The sequence below is a fragment of the Agelaius tricolor genome, unplaced genomic scaffold (genome assembly GCF_023055355.1).
Source record: "Agelaius tricolor isolate 1412-34295 unplaced genomic scaffold, bAgeTri1.0.p SCAF_24, whole genome shotgun sequence".
Lineage (NCBI taxonomy): Eukaryota > Metazoa > Chordata > Aves > Passeriformes > Icteridae > Agelaius > Agelaius tricolor.
The window spans coordinates 4,764,358-4,786,475 of record NW_027269284.1 but is presented as its reverse complement, the minus strand read 5'-3'; the positions used below and the strand labels follow the sequence as shown (position 1 = coordinate 4,786,475).

Below are 22,118 nucleotides of genomic sequence, written 5' to 3'. Positions count from 1 at the left end.
TCTGTCACAGCACTGGAGACCAGGAGTGAGGGAGAATGAGCAGGAAGAGACTATGCAGGGGAGATATTAAGATTACATGAAAACATCACACCATGCCCACCAGGAATTTTAGGAAAATTTGTAAGCACTATAACAACCAGTGTGTGTGTGTGTGTGTGTGTGTATAAAACTTAAAAAAGAACTTTGTAAGAAAAGAAAGTAAAAGAGAAGACCTTCAATTTTATTAAGGAAGACCTAATTTGTGATTTTACAATTCCATTGCTGGATTTTGATATTGAGAGAAAAAACATTCAGTCTCACTTCCTTATGGCTGAATTATAAATATTAATCTGAGCAACTCAAAACACTGTTTCTTAAAATATTAGCAATATTTGCTTTGGTGTTTGTTTGGTTTTTTTTTTAAGTTTGGTCTTAGAAGGGATTGAAAACACAAAAAAAATTCACTCCTGTTTTAAAGAAGGGAGGCTTGATTGCATTAATGTGGAAGGAAACCTTTTTGAAAGACACAGAATTTCCTTTGACTGCTACCACATAACTTTTATGAACTGCCAGCCAGACAGTGCTGAGTAAGGCTGCACTTTGCTGACTGTGCAGCCCACAGACTCTCTTGCAATGTCTCCATCACGAGCACTCAGTGAAGATTTGTCATTCTTTCCACTGCTAGATGATCAAGCATGTCAACATCCACTAGTGGCTCTCAACAACCTACAACAAAGTTCTGGAGTCACACAAATGTTGTTATCTAACAGCTGTCAGAGAAACTGGCATGGAGGGTTTCCATCAGTTTAGGAACAGGCACACTCACCAAGCTGGTTTTTCAGTAGGGAATGGGTGGGCAGAAGGGTGGGAGGGAAGGGATCTGGTTTCACAAGCTACTGCATCATGCAGAGCACCAGAGTGAGCTTTCTTGGTTTTCAGGACCTGATTTTTCTACAGGTTTGCAAAGCTCCCTACACAGACCTGGGAGAAACAGATCCACCCAAAGAGCAACACTGCCCACAAAAGCAGAACAAAGATGCAGAGCCCAGGAACTGCAGCCACCATTTGCTGCCAGTCAGACTGGAGTGCACAGAAAACCAGACACAGCTACAGCCTCCTAAAGCACAACTTCTGCCTCCTGCCAGAGTACCTGCAGTGGAGTCATCTGCCCATCCTTTCCCAGTCTGTACCAAAAGGACCATGAAGCCTTTTATTGCTGGTCTGCAATTATGGAACTCAATGTTTGAGGAGCAAAGAACTGCTCAACTGAAAGGATGCCAAGCAGCAGGCTGAGACAATTACTGCAACTTTTGTGAAAATATTGGAATATAGCAGTACCATACTCTGTGTGCATCTGAAATCCTGTTCTGTAATTCCATCCATGCATTCCTCAGCCACAAAGATACTACAATATGAGTCACGTGCCCAAATATGCAAACACTTGGAAATATGTGGAATATTTTTCCTCTTTCTTCTTCTTTTAAACTCTGAGATGGGAGTTTGAAAACAATTACTTTCATGTATACTGAAGCATTATTTGCTCTTGAAGTCAAACATTTATAGAGGCACTTACTTGGTACCTATTACTACAGACCTACTAACATTAACAGAGGGGGAAGTTCTTTAGCTTTACACCCTAAAAGAGCAGCAGCTGTCATCTTCTGACTGTTTATAGAGTAATTTTGGTGATCATTAAGAAAAACCCAATCAAAACCCAACTATGGGCCACACACAGAGCTAACACTCCACCCAAGCTGCCCCATACTACTGTGCAAAACCAGTAAAACTCAACAGTGATGTATTTTACCACAAAAAAGTAGAAATGCCTCCTCAAAACTTTTGGTTGCTTCTCACACTTCAAGCATTAAGCTGGCAAAAGGCGACTTGGCTCACATCAAATCTTTTGAGTAAAAGTTACCAAACTACCTGAGATTGCTTCTATTGATATAAATGTTTGTAGAGGAGCTCAAATCCAGCTGCTCTAGAAAACAGCACAGCTTGTTCAAAACCTGGAGAGGGATCCCCCAGTTGTTACTGGGGAGCAGCCACTGACCCCAGGAGCACAGACAGACCTGCCACACTTCAGCAGAGCTGTTGTACACTTGTGTGAAACTGTATTACATGTTAAAGCCCCCTTGTCACAGTCTTGCACTTCCTGCCACTGTCATTTTGTTTTCTTCCTTTCTTAAGCAAGATAAGAAAGGGTAATTCAAAGACAATCATATTTTGTGAGCAGATACAAAAACCTGTATAAAAAACCAGCACAGCACAGTTCAGTAGGGAGCACCATTAGCTTACTGTGGAACCAGAACAACAGAAATACTTCATGTATCACAAAAGCTTTTCATCTGCTGTTAGGAATCTGAATCTGTCTTTGTGAAGAGAAAGAAAAGCAGTATGTTTACTGAAAGCCTGTTATTATCATTGTAGTAGTGTGAATGCTAGAATAGCATTGCAAATTTCACTGTTGCACCTCAGAAGACAGACTAAAGCAGCAGAATGTTCCAAACACAGTTACTTGAAGTGACATCTAAAAGCTAAGGTTTACATGAAATTTCTCTTCCATAAAAGCTCTTTTCTGGCACAGTAACACTGCAGCTGAGGGTGGCAGGCATGTATACTGGCAAACTTGTACAGTAAAGGGGACCTAGAATGGGGCAGCTCAGTACAGAAATCAAGCTAGTTTAAACTAGCTACAGAAAGATTTAACAGTTGTTTGTCCTCAGTTTAATGCATGACCATTACTGCCCTTCCCAAAAGAGCTAAACCTTGGGGCTCCAGTCAGGCAGGAATCAGTGGGTGAAAGCCAGCTAGTGAGCAGTACTTGCACCCTGAAAAAGGCACAGCCCAGCCATGAGTACAAGACCAGAGTTTTAAATACCTACAGTACTGCAAGATGACCAGAAAGCCTGGGGTTTGTTTTCCAAAGACCATCCTCAACACGAGATCTCCTACATGCAATGTCGTCCCCTACAGCTTTCTTTTTTTTTAACATTTATTGGTTTCCTTACTTTAAACATCTCCTGGTGATCATCACCTGATACCACACAGTGGAGTAAAAAGCGCCGAGTACCTTCTTGTTCTGCTTTAGGAAGTGGTATCCCAGGGAAAGCTGCTTGTAGGCCTCCCCATATTTCTCGTGCCAGTCCTGCACTGCCTTGATGGCTGCTTTCCTCAGCTTCTGCGCCACCTCCTTGGGCGGGGGAAGCGGCTGCTCGTGGTCTATGCCCACCGTGAGCTCCAGGAACTCCTGGAAGTTGGAGATGAGCAGCGTCCTGAAGTGGTGGGACCTGGCGAACAGCTCCTGCACCACCTGGAAGGCGGAGAAGCGCATCTCGGCGTGCTCCTCTCGGAGCCGCGTCAGCAGCAGGTGGTACGCGTGGCTGATGTGCTCCTCCGACGACCTGAGCACGGCGAAAACGAAGGAAAAGAAGGAGGAGATATTAAAAAAGACGCTCATTATGTAAAAACGTAAGCGCGGGGACGTCATTTATTTAAAATTTTAAGTGAACAGCTTCTGTGATGGCAGCATCAGTCGCCACAGCAGGCCCCAGAAGAGCACTCGGGGCTGCTCCGCCCGGGACCGCCGACCTGGGGACAACAGCGGGCCCGGCTCCGTCCCTCCCTCCGGCCGTACTTGCAGATCTTCTTCAGCTCCTTCATCCTGCCGGGCTCCAGCTGCGGCTCCCCCGACGTGGTGAGCTCCTCCACCAGCTCAGCCAGGCGCTGCTCCATCTCCGCCGGCACCGAGGCACCGGAGCTGCCGGGACAGCCGCCCCGAAGGTCCCTCAAGGCGGGGGAACCCCGGCCGGGAAGCAGCAGCGCCGACGGACCCGACCGCGAATGGGCGGCGCCATCTTCCGGCCCTCAGCGGAGCCCCGCCTCTGAGGAAACCCCGCCCCAGAGGAAACCCCGCCCCTCGCGCGGACACGCCTTTTGCATTGACCACGCCCATAAGTAATACGCTCTTCGGTGAGCCACGCCCACATGGAACCACGCCCACAGAGTGCCGACCCGCGCTCCTCCCCATTGACCACGCCCCTGTGAGCCCCGCCCCTTTGGGGTGCTGCTCCCCCCGCCCCGGCGGGTGGTACCTTCTTCCCCCCCCTTCCCGGCACCTACCATCTCCCCCGCCCACGTGACGTGCCGGCACCCGGAAGCGCGGCCGGGGAAGGGCGGGGGAACCCTTAAAGGCGCCGCGCTCCGGTTTTGTGTGAGGGGGTGTTGTGTTTAACCTGAGCCTGCCGGTTTTGTGTGAGGGGATGTTGTGGTTAACCCGATCCCGCCTGGAGGGGCGAGCAGCCGCCACACAGCGTCCCTGTTTATCAGAGAGTCACTTACACCTCCGAATCATCGACACCAACCAAACACCACCGGTCCAGTCTTTCCTTAAACACCTCCCTGGGCAGCCCGTGCTGAGGTGCAATCAGCCTTTCTGTGAAGAAATTCCTACTAATGTCAACCTAAACCCCCCTGGCGCGCTGTCCTCTCGTTCTGTCGCTGTTTGCCTGGCAGCAGAGCCCGATCCCCTCCTGGCCTCCAGCTCTTGACAGGGAATTGCAGAGACCCAGAGGGTCCCTCCGAGCCTCCTTTGAGCCCCCTCAGCGCCCTCAGCCGCTCCTCACAGCCCTTGTGCTCCAGAGCCTTCCCCAGCCCCGTCCCGATCCCTGGACAGGCTCCAGCACCTCAGGCTCCTTCTCGTCATGAGGGGCCCGACCCTGGACACCGCTGCACCGCCACAAAAGTGTCCCAAAAGTGTCCCAAAAGTGTCCTTGTGTGCCACCCCCACAGGTCCGGTTCTGCTGTGAGACACCGTGAGGCTGCCCTGGGTTCGCTACTGGCAGAACCTGCAGGTCTGGGTTCCCTGCAGACCCCCAGCTCTGCAAGTGCTGCTTAACCACTGGGAATGAACAAGACCTTGCAGATACCCCCACTTTGATCATCCTAAAGAAAAAAAGACATCTAAACGATCTGTTCCCGTTTGAGGATGTCAGCTAAATGACAGATATTTCCATTAATCCACAGTTCAGGCACGTGTTGGAAGCCGTTTGTGTGGATTGGTGTCGCAGCTGTGCCTGCTGGCTCCTGTGATGGGGAAAGATGGCACTGAACAATTTTCACTAGGAATGGACTGTGAAAAATGTATGTTTTATGATTGGCTTTTCGCAAATATTAAAATTAATATTATATATGTTATGTTAGGAAGTTATGCTGTATTTTCTTAAGTGGTGTGTTAAATATAGTTTTAGGTTATAACATAATGTTAAAATAGAAACTATGCTATGTAAGGTACTTTTTAAACTATGCTATGTAAGATACTTTTTTAAAGAAAGAACTCGCACCAAGGTAGCAGCCACAGGACACCTAAATCTTTCAGAGAAAAAAGAATTTATTGCTCCATTATCAGAAGAAATGAACTTCTTCCTGCCTCACTCAGCTAAAGACGCCGTCAAGATTCACAGGAAGAAGTTGACACTGACCAGAGAGAATCCTTTGTTTGAATGGAATTTATGCATCATGTATGAGGTGTATGAATATGCAACAGGCTATTTTTTTTAAGGGTTAATCCTCTGGGTGTCCTTTTTCAGGCTTATTTTGCCCAGAAAAAGGTACCCAGACCATCCATAACTCTTTGTTTTTATTGTCTCATATTGTCCTAATCCTAATTGTCCAAATTATTATTACTCTAATTATAGTGCTATTTTTATAACGATTTTATTATTATTAAAAATTTAAAATTTTAAAAACAAGTGATTGGTGTTTTTCACATGGACTCACATCTTCAACCAGGTTCACTGCAGTGAATACATACATATTGCAGTGGCTCTGCTATTTCTGACTCAATGCATGAAACCAATGACATTCTCCTTTGTAATATTGTTTATCCTTTCTCCATTGCCTTCCATCAAGCACAGTGCATTTCCATGTGAAATTCATACTGAGTGGCACTGCTCATCTGTAAATTTTAGATCAGTTTACCCTTTCACTGTTTATATCTATTTCTTTTCTTCGTTTGATTGAAAGTGCCAGAACAACTGCTTTCTGTTAGGGTATGACTTGCAAAAGGAGCATTGCTGTGCTATCTGGAAATGGAATTTCAAAATGAGCCTCAAGCAATAGACTTAGCATCTACAAAGGCACTGATTTCATACTTTTGCATAATGTTTAAAGAAATCCCTGCAAGGAGCCATATGGTTTTGCAAAGAATCAGTTGATGAATGGGTGAATGAGTGCTGAGTTGTGTAACTCATTCATGATAGTCCCTTAGGCAAATCCCAATGAGAGCCAGGCTATTTATTTATTTGTTAAAATCAAAGACAATTACATAAAATTGTGTTGGCTGAAGTTGCTGAGTCTCCTTTTCCTTTCTACTTAATGAACATGGCAAATATCCACCATTTAATAATTTCAATATTCTCTTCATCTGGACCAGCCTGATAAAAGGCTGAAGAGAGCCTGAACACTAAAAAATCCACTCAGCTGCAAAAGTCACAAACTTTGCACCTGCACTGATTTTCCCCAGCTGGTCTGTGCTGTTCCAGGGAGGGGAACACAGAGCACTGTGGAGTGCAGGGGCAGGGCTGAGCACCAGCTGATATCCCTTCAGAACCTCTGAGTTCAATGGTTTTTTTTTGTTTACACCTGGGTTTTCAGCAAAGCTGAAAAAAAACCCCATTTTTTTTTGTTTATGCCTTTGGTTTCAGCAAAGCCTGGGTCAGTAGCTTCCTGTTATGAGGATTGTTGAATTCAGGAGTTGCATTTCTTAAATCTGTACTGAGACATCAGCAGGAGCAACGTGGTGACACTTTGTGAGCACTCCAGAGTGAGTGACACCTTGCAGGAGCACAGACTTTTCCAGAAGCACTGTCCTTCCACCACCTCTCCAGAGCACCCAGTGCTATCCCTGTTGGCAGGAGCCATTTGCAATGGGGATGTTCTCCTGCAGGAAGGGATTTCCAGACTCCACACAGCACCAGTTGGTCCATCCAGAGGTCTTCTTCAGTTGGTCCAGTACCTTTGACCAAACCTATAGGCAAAGAAAAACTCCAGAATTTTGTCTGCTGACAGTGATTTGGGTCTGGGTGTTCTTACATTAAAGAAGAACCATTTGTTCCATGACAAATTTAAAAGGCAAAACTGGCGGCTCTAGGAAGGGTTATTTCAGACTTTGTGCAGTACTAAATTATGTGGTTTAGTTCTTTTTATGAAAAAAACATCTCAGTAGGATACAGTTCCACCATTTTACTGGATGATTCTTTGCCGAGAGTTGTTTTCCAGCTTTGCAATAAAGGAGAATGTCAGTCAAAAAGGAACCCCCTGAACTTTTAAGATAGCTGTATTCGGCTTAATGACATGAAATTAAAAAAGGAGGATTTCTTCCCCTTCCAAAATCCAACTTAGGCAAAGAAAGCTTTCCCTACAAATAATTTGGAGCTAAAATAACTTTCATTTCAGGTCTGAAGATACAGAAACATGATAAACACTTAGAATAAATTGTCACAGTTTGTGCCAATTGGGTTGTAAAGAAAATGACCTATGTGAGCTGAAGAAATGCTGAACCAGCAGTTTGAGTTGAGCAAAAGGGTGACAGATATTTCAGAGCTCTGAACTACCTTGTAAGGGGTAAAGAGTACATTTCAACAGATGTTCTCAAAGGGGAAATAGCCTATTCATGAAACCATCAATAATGCAAGGCCAAAGGTGCTTGGTGACCTCCTCTAATTATGTGAAATAGTGACTGTGACAACACTTCAGCCTACTGTAACATTTTATAATTCTGTCATAGGAGGAGATGAATGAACCTGCTCTGTGTGCTCTAGATCACGAATTAAATATCCACTTGTGGGTTGGATGGAGCAGCAATGGCTGTAGGAGAACCATCACAAATCAAGCAGCACCTTCCTACACATAGTTTGTATTCATGTCTAGATTAATTTTAAAAATGATCCTACAGCAATTCCTGAAACTGCACACCAATGTGGACACACTTGATTAGTATCAATGGAGGTAAATTATTTATTTTTTCACTGGAATATCTGTGCAGACTCAAAGTGGAGTTTAATGAGCATTTTCCTGTGTTAGACAAATATATCCAGATCAGGAGTTAACATTTTTACAAGAAGGCACCCAAAAAAGACCAAGGCACACCCCACTGCACTGCACAGGGGTGTCTGTGGGGGTCAGGGGGATATCAGCCTTTAAGGCAAGGCCCAGATCAGATGTGAAGAAAAAGAGCAGCTTGAAGGTTGCTAACAGGTAGAAAAGGAGACTGCAGAGGAAAAAAGACCCCCAAGGCTACCAAAAGAGGAAATCCAGCCCAAATTCTGTGTGAAGACCCTCTGATGCTAAATCACACAGGGACAGAAATGGCACTTTCCTGCCTGTGTAAATACTGCTTTCAAACATTTGGTGTCAGCAGAAATTCCTCAAACAACCTGAGGGGGCTGGTTTGGGTGTCCCAGTGACTCCCTGATGGTGCTTCTAGAAGCTCCTCCTGCCTGGTGGATGCCTGGGCTGTCCCATCCTTGGGGAGCCTTGGGCTGTAGCAGAGCTGCAGTCACTCAAACTGTTTTCTCCAAACGAGAAACTGCATGGAGCAGTCTCAGATACCCAAATGAATTCCTTTTCTCTTTTTTCCCTAAGGATGTGGAAAGGAGAGAACTGCTCTGAAGCTGCTGAAAGCTGCAGTGCTGCCTCCAGTTGAAGGGGAGTGAATCCCACTCCCAACGAGGAACTGCTGCTGCTGTTTCAGGCAGGGATGGGTGCTGGGTCTGTGTGTGTCACACACACTGCACAGGCACGGTCTGCTCTGGGCTTTGCAGGTTCCTGTGTCCTGCTCGTGCCCCAGGCAGCTTGGGGACACAGTGACACTGCAATCACAGCAGTGAGTGCTCAGCCATCCATCCCAATGCACTGTGCCCTCAGCACCAGGACAGTGCCCAAAGGAGCCTGCTCCCAGCCCTCAGCCCTGTTCAGCATTCCCATCATCTTTTATTTGCAGTGAGCAAGAAAGCCTCATGGATCAAAAGGAGCATTCCCAGGGAATTTCTTTTGCTGTTATGATGAAAGAATGCCTTGTCTCTATGAAGAGATTATTTATACAGGTCAGCTTTTGCAGGCAGGAGGAAAGTCCCTGTCTTGAGGAGATTACAAAGTAGTTGGGACAAAAATAGAGTGCAAAGACCACAGTTTGAGAGGGAAATAAATGTTGAATTATAACTAAAAGGAAGAAGAAAGTGTCTTGAAAAGCAAGTCTTGTGAAGTGTCTGCAGCTATTTATTTATGCTTTTAAGGAGGTGTGTTGTACTTCTGTGGCTCAATACCTAAGCTGGAGCAGAATGGGAAAATATTTATTCATATTCCATGTATTTGGACCCCCTTGCATGCTCTCGTTTCTGCAGCAAGTGCATCACGACAGTTCCACTGACCAACATTCTTTTAGATTTTGCACTGCTAGGATTCCTAAATGTTTCACAGTTTTTGTGTCAACTGAGCCTCGGTAGGGCTTGCAGTGAGTCCCGCAGGTAGAGCCAGCACATTGATCCCATCCCTTGAGCAGCAGCACCTCCTGCAGGGTGGCCTCAGCCGTGTTGCTCATGCGGCCACCCCTATCCTGTGTTTCAGCTTGCCTCACCTGAGTGCTAAAAAGCCTCTTAAATGAATAATTCCTGCTTTTCCTCTTTGCACAAGTCATAGTGGTAAAATGATACCAAATACTGAAAAAGCAGTATTTGTGGTGAATGCTGCTAGGTAAACTGTACAAAAAAATTCTCCTGATATCCTTGACATCCAGTTCTGCTCCAGGTGAGGGAACCTGAATTCTAGTCAGGTATGGGGTTTCGTTTTTTGAGATGTAAGCAAAACTGGCAGGCAGTAGTTTCAAGGTATATTTATAGGGATAGTAGAAGAAACTGCACTGCCAGCACTGGTCTGAGCTGGGTGACTGAGAGAGTCTCTGCTCCGCTGAAATCACAGAAAATACCCTGTCACTGCCTTTGTCACTGCATTCCTGCATGGCCAGAGAGGCACAGCCCCCGAGAGACACGGGCTGCTGAGGGAAAAAGTTCTACATCTATCTAGAAAGTGTTTTATTTATTTAATTAAAAAAAAAACCCCAAAAATACCCAAACAAACAAAAACAACCAACCCCCCCCCAAAAAAAGAAAAACCAACAAAAAAAAATACATAGAGATATGTCTTTTTTAAGGGAAAAAGTATTACTTAAGCTCAGAGAGCTATGAGAAATACAATTTTCAGATAAGTACATTTTCAAATGGGAATAGAAAAGAAATTTATACAGAAGCATAATGTCCTTTTAAGAAGAGTTTATTTGCAGATAAGAGTAAAAATTGACATTATCAGGCTGTGAACTTTGTCACTCTTCTCCACCAGTGTCCCTGGCGAATTCCACACACCATAAACTCGATTAATTTCCCCCTCCAGGAGCAGCCCGGGGCATTTTTGCCACTGTAAAGCCACACGCGGGGGGACCACTGGAGACTCCTGCAGGAGTGTCCCCGTGTCCCCGTGTCCGCGTGTCCCTGTGTCCCCTTGTCCCCGTGTCCCTTTTTCCCTGTGTCACCCTGTCCCCGTGTCCCCTTATCCCCTTCTCCCCGTGTCTCTGTGTCGCTGTGTCCCCATATCCCCTTGTCCCCGTGTCCCTGTGTCCCTGTGTCCTCGTGTCCCTGTGTCCCCGTGTCCCCCTGTCCCCTCGTCCCTGTGTCCCCGTGTCCCCTTATCCCCGTGTCCCCGTGTTCCCATATCCCCGTGTCCCCGTGTCCCTTTTTCCCTGTGTCCCCTTGTCCCCTTGTCTCGGTGTCCCCTTGTCCCCGTGTCCCCCTATCCCCGTGTCCCCATGTCCCCGTGTCCCCGTGTCCCTTTTTCCCTATGTCCCTGTGTCCCCCTGTCCCCCCGTCCCCCTGTCCCCGTGTCCCCGCGGCTCCGCCCTGGCGCAGCCCCCAGCAGGTGGCAATGCAGGAGCACCTGTGGCCCGTCCAGCCAGGAAAGGCTGGGGCTGTTCCTGGGGAAAAGCCTCGCCTTGGAAATCCCGCTCGATGTTTTCAGCATCGGCTGCAACTCGTTTTCACTGTCAGCGAGAGATTTTATTTTGTTTTTAAACGGGAGGATTTGAGCTTACAGCAGCCTGTGGCAATGGGGTGGATGTGCCAAAACCTTGGGGGTCACCTGAGAAAGTCATGGAATGATTCCTGTTGGAAAGGATCCCCAAGATCACCAAGTCCAGCCATTAACCCAGCGTTATCAAGGCCACAAGTGACAGATATTTAAATGTGGCATGCTATATTTATCTATAGATACATACACACAGACACACACACACATACATACATATATATATATATAAAATGTCTCTTAAGAACCCCACTCTCAACCCTTTTCCCCATATTCTGTTGCATCTTTCATCCCTGTGCAAAGCCACTCTGTTTCCAAGCCAGGAATAAATCTTGAAACAGATCTGAACCTTTAAACATAACTGCAGTCTCACGATAAAATAGGCAAAGAAGAGATTTTATTTGAACAAAGCATTCCTGAGTATCATATCATAGAAACTATTTTAATGACAGTTTAAAAGAGAACACGTGTCTCTGAGAAAGCACTGAAGGTGGGGACATTTTCCAAGAAAAATGACTGTACTTGCAGAGGTAAATTAATTGAGTAAACCAAGATACAGAAACAGATAAATCCAGAAGCATTATAAGTGTCTAGTGGTACTCTGCCTTTTTTCTAAACATACATGCACACACAAAAATGCCCACTTAAAACAAGTAAAAACGTCCCCCCATCCCAAACTCTAAAGTCAATTAAAAAAATCACTATGGAAGATATTTGAGCTTGTTAAGAAATCAATGGCAAAAGCTTGATTGCACCAAAAAGCTGCTGAAAAAGTTATTTTCCCTTCTTTTTATAACTGTGAAACCTGTTCCTGTCAGAGAAGTGACTCTGCCTTGAAAGGCCATTGCTGGTGAAATCACAGCAGAGCTGCCAAACCACTGCCCTGGGCACCACAGGCACAGCTTGGTTAAAGTGGCTCCAGAGAAAAGGATGGGAGTGCTGAGAGCTTCCCTTGCACGTGGCAAACACAGTGGAACTTTGCTTACTCCAAACAAGGAATCCAAATTACCTGCAATCACTGTGGATTCTCATCTCCAAATGCTTCTATCACTGCTTGGACTCTGTTTAAATGGTGCAATAGAAACCCTAGGGAGCAAAATCTATCTGACACAGAAATACACTGCATCGTCTCTTCAAAAGTAGCACAGATCTTGAAATGCACAGGAATATTTTAATGTCAATCCATATTCTGTATTTGCTGCATGGAAAAGCAGCAGTCCTTGCTATTCCAGAACCATCAGCAAATTTCAAATATGTCTCTATTATACAGAATCACACTGTGGGAACAGCAGGGTTAAACAGTTTCAGAGCAATAACAAAGAGCACTGAGTAGTTTAAGCTCTGTAAAATGTGTAAACAGCACAGCAAATGCTAAAATAATATGCATTTTATAAAGTTCTTGTTAAAATTCTATGGCGTATAGGGAGGGTACAAGAACAAACAGCAGAAAATAAATAGTTGCAATAGTGCCTACTAGTAAAGATTTAAATCAGTTTTAAATATTGCTGGGTAACTTGTTCATGAAATAAAATTATCTTCATGGAAAAATATCACATTAAATGATTCTGGGTATAGCAGTGAAAAACACAAGGAACAAAAGATGAATTCAAACTGGAAACCAGGCACATATTTTACCAGTGAGGAAACAAATTCTCTGTGTCATGATGATGTTTTTCTGACAGATGTGCTTGAACCAAACAGCCCTGGATTGTAAATAGTTTTGAGACTCGACATCCAAAATCAGGACACTGGAGATCTGTTGCTACTGGCTCTTTTGGAAGGCATTACATTACAGAGAAGACATTTTAGACAAAACAGAGCTGGCAGGACATGAAACTCCTGGTGACTCAGACAGTGACTGTTAAAGCAGGACCTGGCTACTCCTGGAGTTATCAGTGGATCCTGGAGAGGGGGCAGCACAGAGGGAGAGTATTTTGCAAACAGTGTCTAAGAAAAAGGATATTTGAAGCATCCTTGATTTAAAAGTGACTACTGGAAGTTTTCAAGAATGTTCCAAATTTCAGGACTCAATTTCCTAAGGACAAAGAAGGGTTACAGGAAGGCTCCTCTAATGGTGGGAGCAGCCCCTCTAAGTGCTTGGAGCAGATGAAGATGTGAATTGGCATTTTTAATCTTTAGTATTTTAACAGAACTGATCCATACTGGTGGATTTAATGGGATTTGCACAAAGTTTTAGAACACTTCATAAACTTGTTCTGTGAGATTTCATGTTTTAGCCTAGATGTTTTAGTATCTCTTCACCTGAGCATGATCTTCACCTACACCTTGAGGTGTTATTTTGAAATCATATTTTTTAAACAGCCACCCAAAGTTTCAGTGTTAGCTTCAATAGCCCAAAGATTCTTGGCTTCTTTGGCCAAGACAAAACTGACACCAGCACTCTGAGTTCTTTTCATGGTGTTCCTGGAAATAAGGGAGGGAAAGAATTAAGCCAAACACTTTATTCAGATAAAAATTTACTCCAGCATCTCACACCCTCAAATGCAGAGATCACAGGTGATGTTATTTATGGCTTCCCAGTGCAAAGAAAGCAGTCATTATCCTTTGCTAATTGGTTTAGAATAAGGGAGGTATTTCTGGATGTGGCAGCTGCTCATCTTACTTCAGTGAGGAACTCTTCATTTTACCTCCTCAGAAGAAAGTTCCAGAGACACAGGGAGTATGCTTTGGCCAAGGGTAGGATAATTTCTCTCTTAACAGGGCAGGTGACATTCTTTCCAATTATTATAAAAAATGAGGTGTGTCAAAGAAGGTCTGTTACTCACTGAAAGAGCAAACCAGCAATTCAGCTGTAGCCTCTGGGCTTTTCTCTACACCTGGTGGTTAAACTGAATCATTAGCTGTCCTGTAACACCAGCACCCTGTTTATTCACTGTTTTTTGAAGTAGGATAAGGCAGCACTGAAGCCAGATAGCTGGCAATGGATGTGACAGTGACATTCAAAGAAAACAGATGCCACAAAGCCTGGATCATCAGAGGGTATGTACATCTGAGATCAACATTTGCAAAGTGCTGCTAGAAAAGAGAAGCCAGCAGATTTGCATCAGCAGCATCAATTCTCATCTATTCTTCCCTGTCTGACAAGATAGGATCACTCATTCCATGGTGTTTGTCCCATTCCAGAGCTGCTCCTCCTGAAGCTGGCTGTGGCTCAGCTCCCACACACCAAGGTTGGCAGCACAGCTGCTCCAGGCACCTTCTGTACCCAGAGGTTGGGCAAGTTCAAACACCCTGAGGGCAAGATCCATTTACAGCCTCCGAGCCTGTTTGGCTCAAGCCTCTTGCTGACTCCAGGAAAGAGGCAGGAGGCAGGCTGGAACACTCCTGAGACAGGAATGTGACACTGCACTCAGCTGATCAGAGCTGGGGTTACCCTCCCTTCCATCACAGACCTCCCCATTCTGCTCCAGTGTCTGCAGCTGGCACAGACAGCACAAGGTGCTGCTGCTGCTTCCCTGCTCCAGCAGCCACCCACAGGGATGCTCCCCTGGTGCATCCCCCAGCACCCAGCCTGAATTCTTCTCCATTTCCTGATGGAAGTCAGCCCTGTAAAGGGATGTTCCTTATGTCCACAAATAGGAGCAAATAATTTCATGAGCTCCTGTGCAGGACAATGCAGGACAATGGGGCACAATGAGCGACTTGAGGGTGCAGGGTTTAAAACCGTGTCACGATCCTCATGGAGAAAGAGCCTCTTCCCCCAGATCACTGAGCAAAACAGCTGCCACCAAGGAGCCACCTCAAAAGGAGGGGGCCCAGCCACAAGCAGCCAGGTTCAAACCCTGCCTGTTGGGTTTCTGCTGTCCCTGAGCAGTTCTGCCAGTGGGGCACAGAGCTGGTTCTGGTGGAGGTGTCAGCTGGGCATTGCAGCACGATGCCAGGATGATGCCCTGCTTGGCAGGAATGAATATAAGGTTTTCCTTAATGACTGCACCCAGGGCAACTTGAGCTTCTCTAAGATAAATTTCCCCCTGACCCCTCCAGTATTTAATAAAATATTTCTCTGCTTTGCATCCCTAAAGCTGTTACTTGAAAGAGGAGACATCTCCATAAGGGGCACGCATGGGCACCCTGAGGAACTCCCACAGCTCTGCTCCTGGCTCTTCTGAGCAGTTTGTCTTGCTGTGGTTTGCAAAGAAAGAAAAGGAAATTGTCTACTGGTTTATTATCTGTTTATTTCCTTTTGAGGAATTTGTCTATATGATCCTGCTTGATCTCCATGGGTGTGGAACAAAATATTTAAGTTAGTTAAAGATCTTTTTGTCCTGAAATGAATAGACCTTATAATCTTTTTCTCTTCATTCTTCTTTCTGGCTCTGTCAGGAAAAACTCCTGGCTGGGAATGCAGATGATCTCCCTGGGAAAATTTGCCCCTCTGCTCTGTGGGGTAGGTATAACTATTTCCTTAAATGCACAACATAAAATTTAATTTTATGGGATAGGAAATAGTGTCAAAGGAGTAGGTACAGATGTTATCCCCCATTTGACCAGCTTTAGTTTTCCATTTTAGTTTGGGAAACTGAACAGCTCAGTGATTTCTCTGCTCCAGCTGCAGTGCAAGAGATATGACCTGGACAGCCAGGAGTGTTCCAGCTTGCAGCACAGCAGCACCAGAGCCCTCTGCAGCCCCACCACCAGAAGGATCTGAACCTGCTGGAGCGAGGCCAGAGGAGGCCACAGAGGTGATCAGAGGGGCTGGAGCCCCTGTGCTGTGGGTTCAGGCTGAGACAGCTGGGGGTGTTCAGCTTGCAGAAGGCTTTGGGGAGACCTTCCTGCACCTTCTGGAACCTGAAGGGGTTACAAGAGAGCTGGAGAGGGACTTTTGACAAGGCAATGGAGTGACAGGACAAGGAGGAATGGCTTCAAACCGGCAGAAGCAGGTTTAGATTGGATAGAGGGAGGAAATTCTTTACTGTGAGGGTGGGCAGGCCCTGGCACAGGGTGCCCAGAGAAGCTGTGGCTGCCCCTGGATCCGTGGCAGTGTCCAAGGCCAGGTTGGGCAGGGCTTTTAGCCACCTGGTCTAGTGGAAGGTGTCCCTGCCCATAGCAGGGGGTTAGAATGAGGTGATCTACAAAGTCACTTCCAACCCAAACCATTCTGATTCTACATGAGCCGATTCCCAGACTGGACACTGGAGCAGCTTCTTTCCATTAGAGCTGAACAATTAACAATCCCAGGATCATTTGGTTTCTATAACAGGCACAGTTGTTTTCACTTCCATGTTGCTGAGTTATTTCTGGTTTCCTCAGTGCATCTCCCTCTCCACGCCACCCACTGATGTCACACATTCCCATCTTTATTAGGAGCAGGCAGCAAGGTGCTGGGTGAGTTTTGTAACAAAGTCTGGATCTCTGTCACACAGTACTTCCATGTTAATTTTTTCTCCTTTCACTTTTAAAAGCTTCAGTTGTTTTAATCTCTTTGAAAGGTAAGTGACTGATAACATTTCTTAGCTCTACCCTGATGCTTGATCTCATTTTTGAGGAGTCAAAGCAAACAGCTTTTCTTGTTCAGCAGTCCTTTCTGTTCCTTGTTGCTCTGCTATTTCCTATTGTTCTTCTTGTGGTGCTGCTTATCCTACAGCTGATTTCCTCTGGCTTAGCATACAGATCTCTGATAATTGTAACATGATCAAATAGCAGGATTTTATGGTGTAGCTGAAAATACCTGATATACCTGATTCACAACTGTGAGCTCCTCAGTGAAATCAACTTGTTGCCAGCTAGCAATGAGGACTAATTTTATTTTTGATGTTAAGAACTCCCATGTACGGTTTTAGAACTTCAGTTCAAACTGAGATCAGGACTACATCTCTTAGGTTTCTTTTTTTCAATGCCTAGTTCTCACACAGCTTCTCACAAAAGCCAGCTGTAAGGTAGAACTGCTTTGTGCTGGCTCTACACCTGCTGTGCCAAAAACATCTTCAGCCCTCACATCCGACAGTAACTGAACTGGAACTTCTTGCTCCCTCTTGCTGGCCTTGATTGCAATTTTTTTCCCCCTGACTGTGCCAGAGATACTTCTACATACAGAACCTACCTGGATCTAAGAGGATGTGTTAGTAAAGAGTTAAGAAATTCTGCTGTCCTGCTCTGCCCATCCTGTATCTCCTTCTAAAACACAGAGAAAGTTGAGCTCCTGACAACTTCTCAGAGCTTAGCTAACAGGGCTAAGTCTAAAATAAATGACTGAATGAAGAAAAATGCTGCCTTTCAGTGTGGCTGATGCAGGATGCAGAACCAAGCAGACACTGAATCTCTGGAAAAGCATAATGGCAGAATCTCTGACCCCCCTCATCATCAAACAAGGAATGGATTCAGTGACCAGAGAGAACTACTGGAAACTAGTTTATCTGCTCAAGGATGAGATGAAGATCAGACTAGACCACCTATCATGTGGATCTGGGCTGGGCTTTATTTGGTGTTCAGAATAATGAGTTCAGAATACCTCATTATGGAACATGAAAATCCAGGGTGGAAAAGTTTTAAATACTCATTTTGTGGTATCAAGTGACCTCTATTGTGCATCAGGACACCCAGTGCATGTTGTCAGTGTGGGTCCCAAAGCACCCTCAATAAAGTTTAGTGTGCTTCCCAACACCCTCTGCTCAGGCTACCTGAGGCTGAAAAAAAGCAAATCAGAGTATTCCTTTTTTTTCCCCTGTGAATAGTGGTCCATTATGCATGTTCAAAGACTTCTTTTTGGCAGATTTCCAGCAGTAATTTTCTCATTCTTCCTGTTCCAAATAATATATTCTTTTTTCTTCCCAAGGAGTAATTTTATTATTGAGTAGAAAAGGCCATGCTTATATTAAAAAAAAAAAAACAACCAAACACTGACCACTTCATCAGTCTTTAAAGGTTGCAGGAAAATGTTTTGCCAGAGTTTGTTATCAGCTTTGCTATTTCCTACCTACAAAATGTTGTGACCTCAGCATCCTGAACCCTTCTCAGCCTGGAAGATAATGGAAGCTGAAACAGGTACCAAAATCCCCCAGGGCACTGTGAAGAGTTACCAGTATCTCTCTTTTGCAACACTGGAAAACCTTCAGCATTTAGAGCAGGGCTTTGGAGCACAACAAACAGAAGGTTAAAACAATTCTCATCCTTGGTGTAACTGTGGGAATCAGAGTAACCTGTCCTGATCACAACTGGGACAAACTGCTGCCTTCAAACAGGAACAGCAGAACCAAAATCCAGAGCCTCGTTGCCTGGCGAGCCTGAAAAAACATCCCAGTGAAGAACAGTGTTCATTTCCAGCTCAGCCAGATCTTGAGAGGAAAGAGTCTTTGCTCTACTAGAGAGCTTCTACCATCTCAAACAACTTTATACCTACCCTGAGTCACTGGCTGTTCTTGGTCTGATGTCTGGGGCCACCTGTGAGAAGAGCTGTGAACCAACACCTCTGCTGGAGCCAGGGCTGCACTGAGCAGCCAGGGAATGCAAACCAGAGCTCCAAGCTGCACCAAAGCAGAACCCACTGCTGCCATTTCTGACCTCACACAGCTGGAGGCTCCAGAGCCATGGCAGAGCAGGCCTGAGAACAGCCCAGCAGTTCAGCCAGGAGGCCACAGCTGCCTGTGGCACATAGGCCCTGCTGCAGTCAGAATGGGCTGGGTGACTGCAGGTTTCCAAAGTGAGCAATCAGAGCTAATGCACACCTGAAGCTCCCCTACGCTCCTTCTGGGACCTTCCCTTGTAACAGTGACACAGCAGCAGGGACTGAGTCCTCCCGTTGGCACCTGTGACACACCAGCAGGGACTGAGTCCTCCTGTTGGCACCTGTGACACACCAGCAGGGACTGAGCCCTCCTGTTGGCACCTGTGACACTGACACAGCAGCAGGGACTGAGTCCTCCTGTTGGCACCTGTGACACACCAGCAGGGACTGAGCCCTCCTGTTGGCACCTGTGACAGTGACACACCAGCAGGGACCGAGTCCTCCTGTTGGCACCTGTGACACACCAGCAGGGACTGAGCCCTCCTGTTGGCACCTGTGACAGTGACACACCAGCAGGGACTGAGTCCTCCTGTTGGCACCTGTGACAGTGACACACCAGCAGGGACTGAGCCCTCCTGTTGGCACCTGTGACAGTGACACACCTGCAGGGACTGAGCCCTCCTGTTGGCACCTGTGACAGTGACACACCAGCAGGGACTGAGTCCTCCTGTTGGCACCTGTGACAGTGACACACCAGCAGGGACTGAGTCCTCCTGTTGGCACCTGTGACACTGACACACCAGCAGGGACTGAGCCCTCCTGTTGGCACCTGTGACACACCAGCAGGGACTGAGCCCTCCTGTTGGCACCTGTGACAGTGACACACCAGCAGGGACTGAGTCCTCCTGTTGGCACCTGGCCCTCTGAAATCACACCTCCCAGAAATGGAGGCCCTCCTTGTAGGACAGCTGTTCTCCTCCCATCCCAAACAAGGTTTTTTTTGGAGAGTGTGGGTTTCTCCACAACTCTGCTCAGGTCACAAAAATCAAAAAAGGCTGGTCTCAGGAAACCACAGCTCTAACTGGTATTTAAGAGAAGCAAAAGCAACAATTTCCATGCCCTACAATTGTTGTGCATTTACCACACATTCCCTCAGGTCCAATAGAAATCTACTGCTTCTTTCTTGCTTTGGCCTTTTATGAATTCCTGTAAAGTAGGGAAAAGTGAGGTTGCCACACTCAAAGCTATGCTTGCCCTTGTGCAATGATGCTGTAAACAGTGGCCCAAAGAAATAGAGGTGCTGTTCCACGTGGGTTTGAGTAACACTGCTCCCAGGGTGACATCCTCCCCCCACTCTGAGTTGAGGGTGCTCCAACTCTTGCCCCAGGAGAAAGGAGGAGAGCAGTTACTGCATAACTGAAAGAAAATTACTACAGTTACTAACCTAAGTTCTCTCAGTATCTGTCTCCACCTACTCTTGGTACATTGCACTTGTTCTAAGGAATCATTAAATCTGCCACTTCAGAAAGTGCCCAGAGAACAGACCCTTTCTTTGCAGCAGGGAGTGCAGAGCAGTGGCCCGTGCCAAACTGGCAGCACTGCAGTGGTCCAGACACACCTGTTCTGAAGCATCAGGAATTGATGCCCACTGAAAATGGAACCTTTTCAGACACACCTCCCTGGAAATTTCCTGTATTTACAGTTTCATAGTGGCTAGTACCAGCAGTTTAGCAATATCTGTGACCTTTAAGTGTTGAACGTGAAAAGAAGTTGTGGTCCTTTGTCTGTGCTTTGTTAGCATTCTTTAAAGCATGAAAACCCACACCCAACATCCACAACATTTTATTAACAGGAAGGCTCTAGGACAGTGAGAGGCAGTGTTCTAGAAGAGACAGAAAAAACCCTGGAGTATACTGTCCATATATGAAAAGTTTAAACCAAAAATACCTATTTGACTGAAATGCTCTGAAGAATGACATTTATGGTTGCTGTATGGCATTTCTTTTTGGTTTACTGGGGAATGTTTGGGGTTTTTTGGTTTGGCTTTTTGTATGCATGTGTGTTGTTAGTTTTCTTCTTTCTCTTTTAAATCTTGCAGAACACTAAAAACCAATACGTGGAAGTTCCACTCTGTTGAAGAGAAGCCACTGAGAGTTAATTCTTTTTACATTTAAACACAAAACAGCTTTCTAATTTTATATAATCAAGAAATGGAAAACAATTTTTATTAACATGTCTTACATTTACAATCTTTTATTAGCTAATCAACATCAACATGCAAAAATAAGCGCTAAATACAAACCTCTACAATATGGTTTTGTTTAAACTACAATGGTTTAATTCTTTTGAAAAGTCATAAGGATGTGTTCTGCAGTTGTTAAAATTGAACTATTAGTTTCAGTAATGAATACTATTTAGACCCTAAAATTATGTAATCATCCTGCAAGGCATCTTCAGAAACTTTGCCCAACACTTAAGAATACCAGCTCATTGTCATGTGAGTACATTCTCAAAGCAAGAAATAAGGCAGTAGCACTAATGATTTCATATTGAACCCTATGCACATAACTAATAACTTTAGAAGGACTTTAACACTATGGTAGACTGGAAAAAGAACATTTAAACAAGCATTGGATTTTGCCTGAAATGTTCTCAGTTCTTCTTGATACTTATGCAACCTCCTTAAAATATTTGGGTTTGGAAAAAGACTTCATACTCCTTGAAACCAGTCCCTATTTGATCCTCCAGAGAAGCCACCTCATGTCAAAGACATCAAAAATATCTTCCCATGGAAATAAGTTACATCATTCATGTTCAGGATTACTTCACCAGAGGATCATAAAGAAGGCAAAGAGGAGCTTAAAGGAGAACACGTTGGTAGTACTGAGATCATTGATAACAAAAGGGTCTTGGACAATTGTGAAAAAGAGGGAAGAAAAATGGATTTAATTTCAAATCTGTTCTAAGTTTTCCCCCAGTGCAAGTGTCCATCTTTAAAGAAAGCTATCCTTTAGAAGATGAAAGTACTTTTCTTTGAGAAGAGTCCAATTTTTTAACCTTATGTTACAAAACCTTAACAATCAAAATTTGTTTTTGTGTATTTTATTCAAGTACAAACTTAAGTCATAATTCCTCTCTTTTTTTTTTTTTTTCTTTCCTTTCAAGAGTGTTTATTGTTGCTCATTGATCTTTGGTCGCAAGAAACAATAATGCCACCGACAGGTCTGCTCCCCCCAAGGTGGCAGCTTTTGCTTCTTTGCCACACATTAAGGCCCCCCCCTTTACAGGGTATGCCAAGATACACTGTGTCAAAATTCCAGCGGCACTTCATCCTGTGGTTTACAGACCTACATGATGTAGACTTTCTCAGCTTGTGAGAAGTTGAAGACTTCTTTGGTTCTTGGGCAAATTACTTTGTCATCTTGACGAATAGAAAGCAGAGACTGAAAAAGAGGGAAGGCAAAAGATAATATTCACAACAGTAATTCAAAGCACTATTGAGCTGTTTAGGAAATGAACTTTTAATTTAAAAAAATGTTGTGGTCTG

General features: G+C 45.0%; 2 protein-coding genes across 10 annotated transcripts in view; both read right to left on the bottom strand.

Annotated features, from left to right (window-relative positions):
• The window catches only part of UVSSA (UV stimulated scaffold protein A), a 46,208-nt gene extending 42,341 nt beyond the window's left edge, over positions 1–3,867 (bottom strand). For 4 of the 7 annotated variants that reach the window (XR_011682288.1, XM_071447171.1, XM_071447175.1 and 1 more), the window contains exons 1-2: positions 3,571–3,867; positions 2,991–3,383 (exon numbers count right to left, since the gene is read on the bottom strand). Coding sequence is in view for 6 of the 7 variants with exons in the window: in XM_071447171.1 (XP_071303272.1) it covers positions 2,991–3,383; positions 3,571–3,714 (537 nt within the window). In the remaining variant the exon portion in view is untranslated. The remainder of the gene's footprint in view (positions 1–2,990; positions 3,384–3,570) is intronic. The other 3 variants (XM_071447172.1, XM_071447176.1, XM_071447174.1) reach the window with 2 other exon arrangements.
• A 16,941-nt stretch (positions 3,868–20,808) lies between these two features.
• MAEA (macrophage erythroblast attacher, E3 ubiquitin ligase) overlaps positions 20,809–22,118 on the bottom strand; it is a 49,515-nt gene continuing 48,205 nt past the window's right edge. For all 3 annotated transcript variants that reach the window (XM_071447450.1, XM_071447451.1, XM_071447452.1), the window contains exon 9: positions 20,809–22,014. In XM_071447450.1, the coding sequence (XP_071303551.1) occupies positions 21,919–22,014 (96 nt within the window). In that variant the 3' untranslated portion in view covers positions 20,809–21,918. The remainder of the gene's footprint in view (positions 22,015–22,118) is intronic.